This window comes from Dryobates pubescens, chromosome 15, assembly GCF_014839835.1.
Source record: "Dryobates pubescens isolate bDryPub1 chromosome 15, bDryPub1.pri, whole genome shotgun sequence".
NCBI lineage: Eukaryota > Metazoa > Chordata > Aves > Piciformes > Picidae > Dryobates > Dryobates pubescens.
Genome location: NC_071626.1, coordinates 6,786,776 through 6,804,229, shown reverse-complemented (window position 1 = coordinate 6,804,229; position 17,454 = coordinate 6,786,776). Strand labels below are relative to the sequence as shown.

The window sequence follows — 17,454 nt, the reverse complement described above, 5'->3', positions numbered from 1 at the left end:
GAGCAGCCCCTGCACACCAGTTTCCCAAAGGGAGGTAGCTTCTTTCTGTTTTTGTCCTCACCCCAGCTCGGTGCTCCTTCCGTGACGCGCAGAGCCCCCAGGGCTCTGGCACCTAGCCCACAGCTGCACCTGGGCCGGCAGCGGGGATGAAGTCTGCGCGTATGTAAAGCACAGGCTCCGTCACACGCCGCTGCCTGCCCTCGGCTCAGCAGGCTGGGGGCACGTCGAGCACAGTGCTGCTCCTCACAGACCACCACAGAGAGCTCGAGGGGGGGAAGGGACATCAGCATCGGGGCACATGTCAGCTCCCACAGGAACCCGTGGCAAGGGAAATGTGTCCCGGTACGGGCCAGGAGCCCGCGGCAAGGGAAACGTGTCCCGCTACGGGCCAGGAAACCGCAGCACTCAGCTGCCGAGGAGTCAGAGCAAGTCACATCACTCCCGACTCCCCTGTGCCCAGCCTCTCTCACACGCTGGTTCTTCACAGCCAAGACAGCCTCTCCCGTGCCGAGCCGACCCGGGGGAATGCCATTGTGCCTTTGCTGTATTAATATTAAACAGTGAGGAAGAGATCCAGAGACTTTGATTTCTCCCACAGGCTAATTCAAGGATAATTGAACTGTGCAGGGAATTTCAGCATTTCAGAGGCTGGTTTTGTTCCACTTCACAACAAAACTCAGTCCTGCCACAACGCCTTCCTCATGAGCAGGATCACAACCCAGTTTTAGGCAGCCTTCCTCACTGCCTGCCTGCAGCAGTGGGGCAGATAAGCAGCACAAAATAGGGCCAAGCACAGGAGATGCCCAGGAGGCAGGTCCCACCAAAATCCTCCTTCTCTGGGAGGTGAGGTTTAAAAAACACAAACCAAACACACACAAACAAACAACACCCACCACCACCTCTGCTAATTGGGACAAAGTTTATTCTGAGTGTTTCCATCAAATTCCAGATTTGTGAGCCTAAGACAACATCAATTCACCCTCATCACACACCCCATAGCTCCTGCTGTAAAGGCAAAGGAGGTACAATGGGTTTTAACACACGTGCTCAGGGTCACGCAAGAAATCATCCACAGAGGCGAAACAAGCCCAGCATTTCTGGCTCTCAGCTCTGGGATGTGCCAGCTATTGCCTTCTCTTGCATATAAATCACTTTTCTCCACCAGTGAAGGACAGCTGGTCACTGAATGGAAAGTGGCAGTCGTTCAGCTGCCCACAGCAATGCTGCACATGAGCTCAGGGTGGGAAGTGGAGAACACTCAGCATGCAGAGGAGACTGCCAGGGGATCTGGGCCAGCTGAATGGAGACAGAGCAGCTGGAATGTGGCCAGAGCAAAGCCCAGTGCTCCTGAAAAAATCAAGACAAGTTAAAAACCCCACAGAAGAAAGAATCTCCTTTGCTTTTACCAGTAGAGCAGGTACTTCAGCCACAGCTTTGCAGGTCAGCTCCTGGCAGCAGAGCAGGAGTCCCTTCTTGTCCACTGCTGCTGCAGACAGCGATCACAAGAGCTACCAAGCAGCAGTTACAGCATGACTGCCACCACTGACCTAACCCAGCCAGCCTCTTTGAACCACAGGTCTTGGCAAGCAGAGACATCCTCCTAACCAGTCCCCAAAGCACATACAAGAGGTGGCCTTGAACCTAAACCTCTACCACTAGTCTCAAGGTTTGGAGAGACAAATAAATGCCCAGGGTTGGATTTCTCTCTGATCTTTGTTCCAGGGCAGAGAGATCTTTTTACTATAGGGACCTTATCAGTAGACAGATTTTTCTCTCCTGTTAGTATAAGCTAAGCATTGTATGTCATACCACACTTTGAATTTGGAGCAACAAAACCAGCAAGCAGCCACCCCAAACCCTTCCCTTGGAAAAACCTGGTGTGGCAGACAGCCATAATCCCAACAGGTAATGCCAAGCGACCTGACTTGTGCCAAGGTGTCTTGCAGGTCACCTTCACAAGCAGCTCAGCTAGCAGGCTAAAGATACAAAATGATGTGACTGGACTGCATGGAAAATCCCACAGGTCAGCTTGCTGGAGCAGAAGAGCCCCTGCTACAGCCTCTTTCAGTTCCACTCAACCCCAGCCCACCCCCCACTGCATGACCAAAGCTTCCAGCAGTGCAACTGGTTACAAAGTCTTCTACATTAATTAAATCACTTTTACACTAATTTTGCTGACATAGCTGACAAACAAAAGCATGTCCACAAACTGAAACAGTCGAAGCAGCAGCACTCCTGGGTACTTCTGCCACAGAGCGAGGGATTTTTCTTTGTAAATTTCCATGGGGATACTTTGCTGAGGCAACAGAGCTTGGAAGAGAAAGCAAGCAACTCCAGAATATTTCAGTTAGATTTCAGCCAGCTTAGCAAGCTCTTTTGCAACCTCTAAACCCAACTGAACCCAAGCCATTAGCCTTAATTCAGCTTCAGGCTTTCCATGCCTCTGATCCCAATGCAAGTACTACTTTCACAAAGCCTTTATCAAGCATCGGCCCTGGCTACTCCATCCAGATGAAAGATACCCTCAGCTGCCTCATCTTCTCTGGTAGGGGCAGAGTTCTGGGCTGTCTAAACTAATATCTGACAGTTCCTAGAGGTATTTCCATAGCTGAAGCTGTAAGCTTTAGATGTGTCCCAACTACTTTCAGCTGTAAAACATGATGGACCCAAGACACAGTGTCATATTCTTAGATACGCTCCACTTCCCCTGCCAGTTCCAGTGAAGACTTTTTCTTAAGAGTAAGAAAAATATTAGCCCCGAGGTGAAGAGAGATTCTGCTCTTAAGGAACTAGATTTTACTTTGTACCAGCTGGGATTTGGCCACCTGTAGGAAGTACAAACAGCGTCTTTCTTCTTTGAAAGTCATAGAAGGAAATACTCTGTCTGAAACACAGCACTGGAAAGAAAAAAAAAACAACCAACCCAAAACCCAACAACAAAACCCAAACCCTCAGTGTTTGACCCTGCAAGAATGGTCAGTAGCACATGTGGGATGCTACAGAGACTTCTGGGGGAACGAAAGAAAAAGTTTCATTTTTGCTAGTTGAGAAAGCACAGAGAAATTACTCTTGAGACCAAAGGGATTTTACCAGCGTCCAGCCGTTATTAGAGGCAACCAGAAAGCAACCTAGGAAGCATCTCCTTACCTCAGAGCAGTTGTGGAGGACATGAGAGACTGCTTCACTTCATGCCACAGCCCTTCCTTCCCTCCCCGTCTGCACCTGCACCTCAAGAGCAAATCGAAAGCAGTCTATTCTAAACCATGGTCTCATTTATTTTGAGGGACCCAAAGCGAGAGCTAGGCTGAGGCAGAGGAACCATCAGGGAAACTTGTTTCTCTCTGCTGGCACAGTCCTGGCTGCAGTCTTCAGGATCATAAAGCTAGCTGAAAGTAGGACATGCCCATTAAGCTTCCAATCCTCCTTACACGTCCATGAGAGTTTGCACATGTCTTTCTCCTTTGGGTTTTAGCCAGTCCAGCCCTTTTGGGCACCATAACACAGCTGAACGGTTTAGCTCCTTTTGTTCCAGCTGACAAACAACCTAGCCCTCCCCTGCCAGCAACAATACCCACTGGAGCTGGGATTTGTGTGCCCTCTGAGCAAGGATACAGGCTTTGTGCCTTGCTGAGCTGTCTTTGCAAGGACTGCCAGCACACACAGCTGACTGAGCCTGCAGTGCTGCTTTCTGCTTTTTCCTGCTCACAGACAGATGTTGGAAGCAAGCTAAGCGAAACAGAGCTCTGCCCCAAGGAGCACTAAAGCACACTATTAGGGATTAAATAAATTAAACCAGAGGGGAGCTGAACACATTCTTGCTAAGCATCACTTCTACCTGGCACACCATTCTGACATGGGAAACATCCCAGTTTCAGGAAATGCTGCTCTGGAAGGTGGCTCAACTCAGAGTACAAGGATTGCATATAGAAAGGTTTTGCCACCACCACGTGGCTGAAACCATGACTGCAGCTCCCCAGCTAACTGGAAGTTCAAACTGTCACCAAGGACCAGCCTCTCTGCCAGGGTAAACTGAGGCAAGCATTCGTAGGTTTAAGAACTTGTGCCACATACCAAGACAAAGAGCATACCATTTATTATTGAAACCAGTGCATATTATCAACTTACAACTCCAAAACACACTACTGACTTGCAAAGGGGTAAAGCATGAACAACTGCTGACAAGAACCTGTCAGTTCAGAAATTACAGACAGCATACACCCAGCCTGGAAGAGCCAACAGATGTTTTCTCTACACGTGGTCCAGAGTCTGCTGTTTCATCTCTTGTTAGCCCTAGGGGCTGGGCTTGACAGACTAGGGTTGCTTGTTATCCTGGGCTTGACAGATGGAGCTATTTTTCTTTAAATACCTAAAAGAAAGTTAAAGTGCTAGATAACCTTCTTTAGTCCCTTCCTCCCCAGTTAGGTATAAGGCTGGAAAATACTGAGCCCTTTACTGGGCAGATGCTCACACAGTTGGATCATTTGCTGCCATCCGCAGTCTGTCTTGAAGCTGCAGGACAGCCTTCCTTCCCCATTTTTCTCTTGGGGGGGAGGCAAAACCTGACAGCAAGGCTTCACATTAGGCCAAGGTGCGGTCTTTCAGCTGAAAGCAAGCCTGAGCCTGCTGCCTTTTCTCTGGTGACTTTGAGGCTGTGAATGCAACATTTGGAACAGTAGCCTGTTCTGGTATCCTCACAATAGAGCACAACTCCCAGCCACTGACAAACTGGAAGCTCCAACTTGAACATGAAATGGGATTCAGTAGTAATAATGAATAGGAATCCACAATTCAAACTGTCCATCACCCTCCACACCCCACATCCCCCCCAGCATCTATACATTATCCATCAAACTTTTCTTGAGAGATTAGCAACTAAGAGGAGCTCTGGATGAGCAATCACGACAAGCCAGGCGATAAACTTCCCAAAGCAGTTCCAACTGCAGCAGCTTGAATGCCCAAAGTGGATAAAAACTGATGAATCTGGCTGAATTCTCACAATGAGAAGCTAGTTACCAGCGGTTTCTCATCAGTGTGCTAAAGTACAAGGCAGAAACTCCTGGTACATGACCAGCACAGATCTGTAACATCCGGAGAAGTCGCTGAGCAGTGGCAACTCGTACCCCATCCAGCTGTAAACAGAATGGAGAAATTATTTAGTCAATAGAAGAAAAGCAGTGCTAAGCTGTAATAGAAGAAAGAACTGGAGCAGGCATGAAGTATGGATCAGAGTGGCTAGCTGCAGAATATCCTAAAGCAACAACCAATTTACTCCCCTAACGTTAGGGAAGCTACTGCATTGTCAGCTAAAAATCCCTGAAAGGGCTGCCAAAGGTACAGATATTACCTGCTGGCAGGGAAGTAGTCTCTGAGGGTGGGATGAGGAGTACATGGAAATGTGAAGTGTGCTACTGCTGAATGCCAAACTCTCCCTTCAGCTTTTCAGGCCACGCAGGTAATTGGAAAGAGTGGCACATCAGATGGCAAAACAGTCTGTGAAGCAGCAAAGCCTGGCTAATGGGAAGCAGTAGAGGGGCAAGAGTTACATGACAAAGAACAGCCCAGGGGCTCCCAGGATGAGAAAAAACGCTTCAAGGAACAAGTAGACCAAGGCTTAGTCTATCAGAGAAGTCTTTGTTAATTTACACTTGGCTTCTTGAGGCTTTGAAGTAGCGCAGGAAAGAGCAGGTAATCTGGAAGACTCATTTCAAGGACAGTTAGACTGTTGTAGCTCTGCTTGTTCTGTAGCAAGGGTCTGGTCTCTGACACTTATGCAGGACAGCAGTTAATGTAGTTAATTTATTGCTAATGTAATCATGTTCCTAAGGATCACAGAACAGTTGAATTCACAAATCCCTTCAGACACCAAATAAGCACCTTACCTCCAGCTCACAGAACAGCACAGGACTGCAGTAGACGTCACCCAGTCTCCAGATGTCATTCACCTCTATGCTGGAGTAGTTCATCCTGCCAACTACAAAAGAAGTTTTCCCATGTCACAAGCCTCATAATCAACATTCAGTGAAGAGAAGTTACCAGGAAAATCCACATCCACAGAATGATCCAGAGCTAACCTTGAGAGTACCATGGAAGGCAGGGCAAACGTGAGCAGTACAAACAGAATGGTACAAGGTTTGACACAGAACTGCAAGAGAAGTCTTTCATAATACTGACAGCAGGAATTGTGTTGCCACATTACTGAGCACTGCAACATAACATTTTGGACAAGGGACCAGTACACCATCAGCACGGGGAGAATCTTCCACACTAATCAGAAGCCCTCCTGGCTCATGTGGTATCACAGGGTGGTCATACTTCTGAGGAATTTACTCTGCCAAGAGAGCCATTGGACAAGATAATGCTAAGACTCCTCCTCACACTGGAATTAGAGCCCCTGACTCCCAAATTCCAGAGACACAGCAACTCTCTACCAACACTAGAGCAGTACAGTCTGGTCCCTCCAGTTCCTCAGAGATGAACTGGGATGGGTACACAGGAAAGCATCCTCTCTGCTCAAGGCAGGGGGGGAAGAGATAGATTAGAGGCACAACCAGGCCAGACAGTACACAGCAGGGATACCAGTCTTGCATTAAAACTATACTTAATAGTTTAGTAGCTCTCCCATTTAGATTCACTTTATTACCACAGTATCATGTGCTTCTCACTGCTCATTAAGATTATCATTAAGACAGATCTGCAACAGTGAACAGAACAGACTTCTGCAGTGCCACAGGAAGAGACATTTTAAAAATAAATCAACAAACAAATCATATTCAAGGATTAGGGGCAGAGAAGTGATGTCTGACTGGCAAAAACAAAGAGGAGAGAGCAAGTGACCATGAGAGAATTGTGCTTTGTCCAAGAAAACAATAAAGAAAAGCAGATGAGGTCAGAGAATTTAAGCAAAGCTTCCAACAAAGCCACTGCCTTCCTTTGTTTTAAGTTAAGGCATTGCCCCATTTTAAAGGGAAGCAACAGTGAGCTGTCCTGCTCAGAGAGGAGGAAGAAGGCTGATGCCATACATACCCCCAGTGACAAGAAAGCACACTTTCCCCAAGAAGAAGCGGGCATCCACATAAGCCAGGGAAGCTTCAATGTTCCTCAAGCTGTCAGAAAAGCACAGACAATCCAGTCGGATGGGGAAGGAAAGCCAGTGCAGCATAAGGACAAAAGGAATAACTTTCAGAAGCACAGTTTGGAAACCAATGATGTTAACATCTGCTGAGCTGTGAGCTGACAGACTAATTATCTATGCTAAAAGCATAGCATCAGAGGCCTCTGTAATACTCACAGCTGTTTAATAATCCATAATGAATCTTTTCTACCCGAGTCAAGAGCTAGACTTAGTTAGAACAGTATCCTCCATGATTTGTGGACACCAAGAGTCCAAATCCCTATCATCCAACAAGACTTCAGCACTACTTTGGCTCTTTCAGAAGAGCTAGCCCACACATTTCTGCAGCACCATCTGTGCCATAAGTATGCAGCTGGGCCTGTCATTTTTGGTAAATGAGAGCCCAGGATCATCAGTTACAAGTTAAGCAAGTGAAAAAATGCTGACTTCTGTGCATCAGCAAGTCTTCACTTATGGCCTGAGGACACAAATATCATTCCTACAAAGAGGAGCACAAGATGAGGGAAAAGGGATCAATGCCTAAGCACACCCATAGTGCTGACCCTACTTGACCAGCAGGATCGGTGAACAGGGGACAGGGGCAGCAACTGGATGGTTATTAGGCAGTACTGCTGAAGGCATGTCAGCTAGGCACACATTACAGAATTTAACAGCACCAAAGCCATCCCAGAACCATATGCAGGAATAAATTCTGCCTTCTCTGCTATGGCAACTTAGTGCCTAACAGGCATGTTATTGGACAGAGGGGTTTGGTTCCAATCCATTGCTGGAAGGCAGAAAGCCTCTGTGTGTATTACTGGGCTGTTCCACCGCAGCAAGATTTGAGTTTGAAATCCACTATTCAGCAATTCTGACACAGTAAAAATGCAGATTTAGCCAGCAATCCAAGGAAGAATATCAGTTTCCCCTCTTCTATTTTTACCCTTCTCTTACCTGTATTTGCTCTTGATGTCAAACATAAACACAATCAGATCTATCCTGGGCCGAAGGTGATCCCTCTCTGAAGGCAAGGGGAGGGATGCAGCAAGGTGACTGAAAGATAATAAATTTGTCAGTTTAATCAACTAGCTTGGCAAAGGAGTATCCACTTAACCATAACCACTGCAGTTCACTGTGTAGCAAGGTACCAGAAAGCCCATTAATCACTAAACATGTAGGTACTGAAGAGGCAGTGTGATCCTTTAATTGGAATTCTCATAGCTTAAGCCTACTCATAGCTGCTGACAGCCACAACAATACTTGCTAGTCAAGGCTGTTAATGGGAAGCTTATTAGAGCATAACAAGATTCACAGAAACATCTCTGCATGGCACTCTTGTTAGTTAATTGTTAAGAGTCCTTTCTGAAGAGGTGAGCCCCAGCGTTTTTCTGGTATATTCTGCTGCCAGGTTTCAGTTCTAATGCTTCAGTTCTTCCCTGTCACATTCCAGAGGTACTGCTCACACAGGAGAGGCTGTCCATGTTACAGGTTTGTTGCACTTGCAAAACCTTAAAACAGTGTGGTAGGTTGAGAGAGGGCTTAGCTCTCCCTCCTCCATAGAGTAAGAGACCACAGCTAGCCCAGTCGAAGGAGCAAAGCTATATATTTACAAGCATATATGGAAAGCAAGTTATATATAACACAATATATACAGGTATTTACAATATATACACAGAAATATACAGCAAAGAGAAATAACACAACAAAAATCCCTCCCCAGGGAGGGATCCCCTCCCTGTAACCCTCTCTCTCTCCCCCCCTACCTCCCTTTTTTCCCCAAAAAGGGGTTAGAGAGAAAGAAAGGCAAGTTATTAAGGAATAGAGTTGTTAGTAAGCTTCAAAGGCCCATGCAGGATTAGTTTTTGCTTATCTGAAGGCCAACTCCAGCAGTTCGCAGAGAAAGCAGGCAGGGAGAACAGGCTGAAACCCAAACTCCCCCAACTCCCAAACCAAACTGAACTGAGAGAAAAAAAAAACAATTCCAACTGCTCAACAATTTAAAGTTGCATTTTGTCTATCCACCAATGAAATTCGTTTAGAATATCAGAATGTTTTTGTTCTAGTACCGAAAACATTCAGCCAGAGTGTCCCAGCACTGTTTGTTCTTAGAGGCACAGCCTCAAACGACCACAAACAGAAATTTATTAGTGTAGCTAAAAACCACAATAAACTGTCACAGACTTCTTCCCTACTGATACTTATTTGGTCTGTAGTACAAGCACAAGTTTCCAGGGTTTGGGGTAGTTACCCAGCTGTAGTACCAGTAGCCATCCAGTTATGGCAGTCTACAGCTCAGCAAAGGCTGCAGGATTTGCATAGAAAATCGAGTACTTAATTTATTATTAGCTAGCACAAACATCCAAGATGATGGCATGAGAGCAGAGATGATCAGAGTAGTACAACTGCTCTAATTGGTTAGTAGAGCATTAGCTTGGCTTTGCCTTTACTGCACAGTCTTGGATAACAGCAGCAAAATAACACAAACACCTTCTGAAGAGCTGACTAAACTCATTTGGCCTTGGCAGGAGAGCTGTCAGGGACATTATATTGTAAAAACTTAGTTAATCAAGCTTTTAAGACAGGACTTGTCATGCAGTTAAGTAAAAATTCCAAACAGATCTTAATAGCTGGAGAAGGAAAACCACAAGCATGCACACAGAACAGAAAGCAGCTATGAAGAGAACCAAAAGCAACAGTCATCTTCCAGGAAAACCTGCTTGCTTTCAAGTAGTTGCAAGCATTGTACTTGGTCTGTTTTGTCCCAAGACGTTTAATTCCTGTACATGTTTGTCTGCCAGGACAACCTGTCCTTCTCTTACACCCCTGAAATGTAGTAATCGAACGTTTGTGCAACATCCGAAGGGCGATGGTAGTATGCGCACAGCGAACACGATGTGAGAAATTATTTTCCCCCCTCCTTTTCTCATGATGCCCAAACTGCTCGCCCCGAGGACAGCGCGGTTTGCCTCCCGCAGCCAGCGAGCGCAGCAGCGCACCCAGCGCCCGCAGGAGCCAGCTCTGCCTCGGAAGCGAGCGCCCTGCAGCTCCAGCTGCCGCCACCCGGGGGGAAGCTGCGCTCCCAAGCCGTGTACGGGGCGCGCACTTCTGCGGCGGAAACTTCCCGTGAGCTCACGCCACAGCCGCTGCTTTAGCTCCATCTCATGGGCAAAGCTGCTGAGGCCCCGCTGCCTTCCCACCGCGGGCCTGCGGGCAGGGCCGGGGCCGCGGGCGGCTCATCCCCTCCCCGACACTCACATATTGATCCTGAAGTCGTTCTTCTCTCGGAGCATCGCCTCCGCCAGCTTGCCCTGGAGGCTTTCGTCCGAACCCACCAGCTGCGGGAACAGAATGGAAAAACATGGTCAGAGGCCGTCCCGGAGACGGTGCTCAGCCGGGGGCTGTCCCACAGCCCGGGACTCGCTACCGAGGACTCGCTGTAGGGGACCGGGGCCAGTCAGGCGGCCATAGCATCCAAGACGCGGGCGGCGGCGGGTGGGGGGACATACAGGCACCGACTACAAGACCAAGCCCTAGAAAGGGAAGGTGGGGCGGGGCACGGCACGGCGGGGCACGGCACGGCACGGCACGGCGGGGCACGGCACGGCGGGGCACGGCACGGCGGGGCACGGCACGGCGGGGCACGGCACGGCGGGGCACGGCACGGCGGGGCACGGCACGGCGGGGCACGGCAGCGCTTACCAGGATGGTGGCGGTGTTCAGCTCCGGGAGCTTGTCGAAGGGCCGCAGCACCGCCATCCCCCCAGCTGCCAGCGAACGCCAGCCCGCCGCGATTCAAACCGCCGCCGCACGCCGCGTCGCGCTGACGCACGCGGGGGGCGGGGCCCGGGAGAAGGGCGGGGCTTGATGGGCGGACACTGGGAAGGGGTGGGACCTGACGGGTGGGGCCAGAGGAGCGGGCGCGGCTCGGGGGCGGGGCTTCTGGCGCACATGCGTGCTGCGGGGCTGGGGGGTTCGGTGGCGGGTCCGTAGGGCTGGTGGGGAGCGCCCGGGGCACCGCGGGGTTTGGGGCCGGCTCTGCACCCCGCGACGTTCAGCATTCGGGTACCACGAGGGCTGGCTAAGCACTGACAGTCACGCCGCTGGTTGCTCATCACTGAAAAGCCCTGCAAAGCAGCTCTGACCCCGCGGCCTCGCACCCCTAGGGGTCACTTGTGCCGGGAGCACTTAACGGTGACTGCAGCCCGTGTTTGGGGGTTGCAAAGACGTGTGAGGAAGGGTAGGATGCTGGCATAACCTTGGCTGTCAACGGGTATTGTGGACAGCCATAAGCCCCCAAGAAGCAAAGTCCCTGTTTCTGGGGCTGGGCTGTCCACCTGGTTCGTGCAGTGTCCATCAGTTTGCCCAAGCCTGAACAGTCATAGAGTTGTTGGGGTTGGAAAGGACCTTTAAGATCGAGTCCAGCCATTAACATGCCCAAGTCTGCTGCTAAAGTGAGTCCCTCAACACCACATCTACATCTTTTAAAGTACCTCCATAGATGGTGGCTCAACAGCTTCCATGGGCAGCCTGTTCCAGGGCTTGACAATCCTTTCAGTGAAGAAATTGTTCATGTCCAACCCAAACCTCCCGCAGCACAGCTTGAGGCCATTTCCTCTTGACCTATCACTTGTTACTTGGGAGAAGAGAGTGATCTCCACCTCACTCCAACCCCCTTTCAGGTAGTTTTTGAGAGCCAAAAGTTCTCCTTTCAGCCTCTTCCAGGATAAACAATGCCTTATATGTTAACAAAGTTAAAACATCTTTGTGATATAAAGACTGCTTGGATACAATAAGGAAGGGAATTTCCCTAGCAGTGCCCAACTTTGCACACAAAATTGTTTTGTGTGAGGTTTTGTGGCAGCTGCAGCACCACCAACCTTCATCCTGCCCTTTCCTGGGCACCTTTCCCCCTGCTCCCCTGCCCATGATGCAGACAAGAAGCAGTCCATGCAGCAGCACTGCAGTTACAGAAGTAAGCTGAGATTTTAAGGTCAGAGTGGGAGGATGATATGCAGTGATGCAAAGCCCTCAGCAGTCCAATGTCCCTCGGTGGCCAGTGGCTCACCTCGATGGATTTCCTGCTCTTGGTTTTGGCTCCAAATTGGTGATGAAGGGGTCCAGGACTCCCTCAGCTGCCTGCTGAGGCTGATTCTCTCTGCCCTTTCAACCAGGGGATCTCCAAGTGCCAGGAGACATGCCGGGGGGAGGAATAAGATCATAGGAGGATGAAAACACATCTCTCCTTCTGCAGCCAGCCAGAGAGAGAGGCGGAGGGGATGAGGGGGGCGGGGGTTAATGTAAGCTGACATCACATGGCCATCGTGGCTTTTTTGATCTTGACAAAGGCAGACGGTTCTGCTCGTTGCCAGCATTAGACAAATTACAGGTGAAGCAGAAGAGATTACAGGATATTTCTGGTTGTTGAGTTTGGCAGGGGGAAGGGAGGACGAATCCAGGGCAAATGTGTCCTACAAATAGGAGGCAGGCAGATGTGGTAAACACCAGGAACCAGCTCCTGGACTGGGGGGGCATAGAGAGCTGTTGGATTGCCAAGGATGTAGAAATAGGCTAAAAGCTGCAGTACCCACCCTCTTTCACCTCCCTGGTACTCCCCATTGCCTGCTTTCCAGCTCTGCAGAAAGACATGGGTGGCTTCAGTATCTGGTTGGGGATGCACTCACTGTCCTCTCTGCTACCACAGACTTCTGGTGACACTGCTGCCTGATGAGGTTCAGCATGTCTAGATCAGGTACCACTGATATCACAGTTATTTTTCCTTGTCCCCAGAAGTATTCTTGTCTGTCCCCTGGCACACTTCCCTCTGCAGGGCTGACCCTCACCTTCCCATGGGGACAGATATTCACCCTGCTCCCTCCTCTGCATGTCCCACCTTCACTATGCTCTTTCACCAGAGGGACAACTCCCTCTTAGGCCCTTACTAATGAAGTACTCTTGAGTGTGAAAGGTCCACAGGGCAGGTGACTTGGAAGGGGGCAATGGTCCCTGCCTGAAAGTTCAGGCTTTGGCACAGCCAATTTCCTCCTGAGATGCAAAGTCTGACAGCTGGCACAACAGACTGCACCGGGCAGATTCCCTTTGCTTTCCTTCCTCTTTGAAACACAGGCAGGGATGCTCTGCAGGGGGATGCAAAGCCTCTAGAGCAAACCCTGCTCTGTGGGAAGCTAGGGAAAGAACAAAGTTACTGTCCTATACCATCATTGGCCAAGGGGTGTAAACCAGAGCTAATGTCAAAGTGTATTTAAAATTGTTTTTCATGGCAGACAATGACATAGGGAGGTGGAGACTCAGGCTGGCAACGTGCCCGCAGCTCTTGTCTAGATATGTAGCTCTGCAAGGAGAGGAGAGAGATGAGACATGGTTGGTGTTGGAGGCTGGGGTGTGTTTTACATATCACTGCATGATTGTGTCAGGCTGCTTCACCTCTCTCTGCCCCATTTGCAGTTTGCAAAGCAGGAGTAATGAGTCGATGTCCACTTCTGAGCAGTGCAGGCACAAGGGGCAAAGGCAGGGCATGAAACGGAAAGACAGAGCTCCTGATTTTGTTGTGAGCCATTGTGCATTGGCCTGGTAGCACAAACCATTCAAAAATGAGTAGAAGTGTTATGTAGCCCCTGTGAGAATGCTCTGATGTTGCAAATAATGGCAATTAGCTTCAGCAAGACTTGGCCTGGCCATCATCAATGCTCCCTGGGAATGGTGCAGTTGTTCCTGCAGCAGGACAGCACTGGCCACTAAAACATATATTGTACAATGCTTGCATATCCATGGCCAGTTTGCTGTGTGCTTCATCCATCAGGTTGGTGACTGAATCTTGGGATATTTTCTCTCTGATTTCTCTCTCAGTTCTCCCTGAGCAGCCAGAGGAGTGATGGAGACAGGCTTTGGTGATGGTCTCAGAAGCAACACTCACCACAGCATGGTCCCAGTTGTTTCAGCATGCCCTTCCAGACCTCCTGACAGGTGGTTTGGACAAGATGACTTCTGAGAATCCCTTCCAACCCAGTGCATTCCATGATTCTGTGATTCACTCACCTCCAGAAGCTGAGCAGGGAAGTATTTCTGTGACTCCTGCTGGAGTTTTATCCTCTACTGTGGATCCTGAGGGAGACTACTTTGATAAAGTTAGTCTTCTCCCACACCTCAATTGGTATTGCCTTAAGAGATGGGCAGAGACTGTGTCTGATCATCTCAGATGATGATAAAAGCCTAAAGGACACTAAATAACATCAAGGAAACTTGGTGGGAAAGACTGGAATGACATTTAATCAGCCTTGGGATTGAACTGAGCTCAGTATGCCATTTCCACTGTGATTTATGGCCATGCTGCAAGCAGGAAGTGTGTGCCTGAGGTAGCTCAACCATCTCCTTTTTTCTCCAGCCCTTTTATCTGAGAAGGGTTTCATGATTTCTGCACTGGCTGGGTGGTCCTCTCAAATGAGACATGACCCTGTACTCATCATCATGCAGGTGAATTTGTGGCTTCCCAGAGATATGGAGGGAAATGGAGGCTTGGTGATGGGCAGGTATCCTGGAGTGAATGGCTTTGAGGGACTCATGTGTGGACAGACACTCAGGGGCTTCCTCCAAGCCAGGTGGAAGGGGCTGGAAGCCCCCCAGGCACTGGGCAGGATGGTAGGCATGTGCTTATGCCTGAAAGATGCTGAGTGGCACACGATGGCCTTCCTTGCAATGAAAGCTGAACTGCAGCTGAGGCATATCAGTGCAGTTCAGCTCTACACAGCACATTGATGCCTGGAGCCATATCAACACCACAGTTCTTCCTGGAAACCAAAGGATGTGACAGCACCTGAGAGCTCTGTCACAGGCAGCAAGCAGCTGCCACAGCATCAGAGGTAGGAAAGTCTGCAAGTGTGTCCCAGCCCCAGCAGCACAAAGCCCAGCACTGATTCCCTGCTGTCTTCAAGGGAGCTTCAGACTCAGCTGGGGGGGTTTCTGCTTGAAGCAAGTAAGGTTGCCATGTCGTGACTTGCACAAGCCCACTGGTGTAGTGGTGTCTGCAGAAAGAGGTGATTCTCAGTCTTCACTGTGTCTTCCCTGGGCTTGCATGGCAGGGAAAGGAGCCAGGGTTAAAAAATGACCCTGTGAGAAAAGCTTTTGCTGTTCTGGGGTTTTGGCTGCATGAGCAGCATGCTAGCATTAAGTCTGAGCTTAAACCTGGGAAGAAATTGCAGCCTGATGGACACACACTGGCTCTGGTGGCCGCCTGGGGTGACCTCTAGCAGAGAGCTGTGATGGTTGACTGGACAAGATTTTAGGCATGTCAGCATGATGTCTGCAAGGATGCTTGGCTCCACAGGCCCTACTAGGGTGATCTGTGCCTCTGGCTCTGACCAGCCTCCTGGAGAAACAAACAATCTCCTGCCTTGTGCCAGCCACTACTGATCTCCCTCTCAGTTTCCTTCTCAGTGGGATTAGGGAAGCAGATTACTATGCTGATGGTCAAGGTGAGTATCATGGCTGAACTTCAGTGAGGTTAAATTAAGGTGTGATTGCAGGCCCCTCTCATGACAGTCATCTGGAATGCCCATCTTGCTGGAGCAAACCAAGCAGCAGAAAGATAATCCTAATGGATCTGATCCTCCATGCAGGTACTCTGCTAGGTTCAAGGGGATTGCAAGCCTGTACTCAATGCTCGTAAGCAATTACAAAGTTACATCAAGCAGAAAGGGGCTTGGGAGACAAAAGGAGGATGAGGAGGGAACCATGGAGCATGCCAACCAGGTCCCATGGCTCCCACTCTGTCTCTCCACTGTTGGATGAAACCCCAGTGCAGAGCAGGTGACAGATCCCTTGAGTGCCTTTGGAGCCAGCAAGCACACGTGGGCTCTGTCACCATCCACAGGTTGCCTTGGGGAGGGAGCAAACCTATTTGTGGCTGAAACACAATCTACTGGAAAGTGAAACCTGGCACTTCTCAACTCCTGGGGCATGTAGTGGGCACAACTTCAGGGCTCAGATAGTTTGGTGGATATTATTAGCTCCAAAAAACTTTACAACCACTCCCTACAGGGTATGTGGGCTGGAGGTGGGACTAAGCAGGCAGGGCTGGAGAGTCCAGGCAGGAGAGCAGGCAGCTTTTGGGGCTGGAACCAGTTGTTTGACTGATTTCATGAAAACATTTCTTCTTGTGAAGAAATAACCAACGGCGAGACGGGTGAGGGAAAGACTCGCAGCAATCAATATGATTGATAAGCAAGCTTCAACTTTATTGTTAGAAAGCACGGCTTACATAGCATTTCAGCTACATATGCATCAATGTAATTATTCCATTGGCTGTTAGTCCAGGGTTACATCATAATATCCAGCCTACTTACAGTTAGAGTCTACGTGCAAATCCCTCTCTAATTAGTTCTTTGTTTTACTTATCCTTTATCTATACTCACAGCTGCAAGCACAGCTTCAAGGTCATGATGACCCTCTCTGCTTTATCTATACTTGCAGCTGCCAGCACAGCTTCAAGGCTTCAAGGTCATGATAATCCCCCTACATCAGCGTACCTGCTCACTGCGAGCAGCAAGCATCTAGATGGAGTACAGCCTACACACTTTGTTCAAGCAACTGTTCTATAGAACTATGTCCCTGCAATTCAAGCCATTCCTCAACAATTTCTGTGTTAAAACGACTTCTGGGTCATGATGAACATTTCCCTGTGTACAATGAAAACAAACAAACCAACCAAAACAAACCCACAAAACTACTTTGGTTGCTCCTGTTTCTGTGCTGCTGAAAGGTTTCAACAAAACCACTTCCAGCAGCAGCAATGACAGAGGCAGGTGTGGAGCCAGGAGAACGGGTATTTCACTGAAAGCAGAAGTGTCACTTCAGACAGCAATGTTTTGCTGTTTTCTGCTGTAAAATACTTTGGGTCAAAGGTTTCAGTATTTTATTTTTTGAATAGAATCCTTAAAGGGAGTACTAACCTCCCTTCTTCTTCCACCTCTCCCTCTCTGTGCTCCATCCCACTGCTGACGAGCCACCAGCTCCCAGAGCCTAGGCTGGGCACACCACCAAATCTGTGGAGCCTTAAAATCCCATAAATCTCTGTCAGCCCTAGCTCACACACACATCTCTCCCAGCATTTTTCCTCCTCCTCAGCCCTATTCTTCCTTCTCAGCCTGGCAGAGAGCAGGACTTCCAGCGCTGCAGCCTGGAGTGCAGATGATGCAGGAGGGGGGAGAGCATCCCTCGGTCCCCTTTCCCGTGGCTTTCGCCCGGGTACCATGTGCGGCTGAGCTCGGGAGGTTCGTTGCCATAACAACTGCTGCTAAAATTGGTTGCAGACGGTGTCTCCTTTGCGGGGG

General features: G+C 49.3%; 1 protein-coding gene across 1 annotated transcript; it reads right to left on the bottom strand.

Annotated features, from left to right (window-relative positions):
• Window positions 1-6,955: 6,955 nt before the first annotated feature.
• CENPM (centromere protein M) lies at window positions 6,956-10,921 on the bottom strand. Its single transcript, XM_054167883.1, has 4 exons — window positions 10,811-10,921; window positions 10,367-10,446; window positions 8,066-8,164; window positions 6,956-7,103 (listed from the first exon to the last, which is right to left on the bottom strand). The coding sequence occupies exons 1-4, from the start codon at window positions 10,865-10,867 to the stop codon at window positions 6,989-6,991; spliced, it is 351 nt and encodes a 116-aa protein (XP_054023858.1). The 5' UTR covers window positions 10,868-10,921; the 3' UTR covers window positions 6,956-6,988.
• Between the last annotated feature and the right edge of the window lie 6,533 nt (window positions 10,922-17,454).

What these genes read in the sequence shown, in the direction of transcription:
- CENPM (XM_054167883.1), bottom strand. Translation starts at nt 10,867, where the DNA reads ATGGCGGTGCTGCGGCCCTTCGACAAGCTCCCGGAGCTGAACACCGCC. An exon ending in TGAACACCGCCACCATCCTG is followed by an intron (nt 10,447 to 10,810) that starts GTAAGCGCTGCC and finishes CTGTTCCCGCAG; the next exon opens with CTGGTGGGTTCGGACGAAAG. An exon ending in GACATCAAGAGCAAATACAG is followed by an intron (nt 7,104 to 8,065) that starts GTAAGAGAAGGG and finishes CTTTTCTGACAG; the next exon opens with CTTGAGGAACATTGAAGCTT.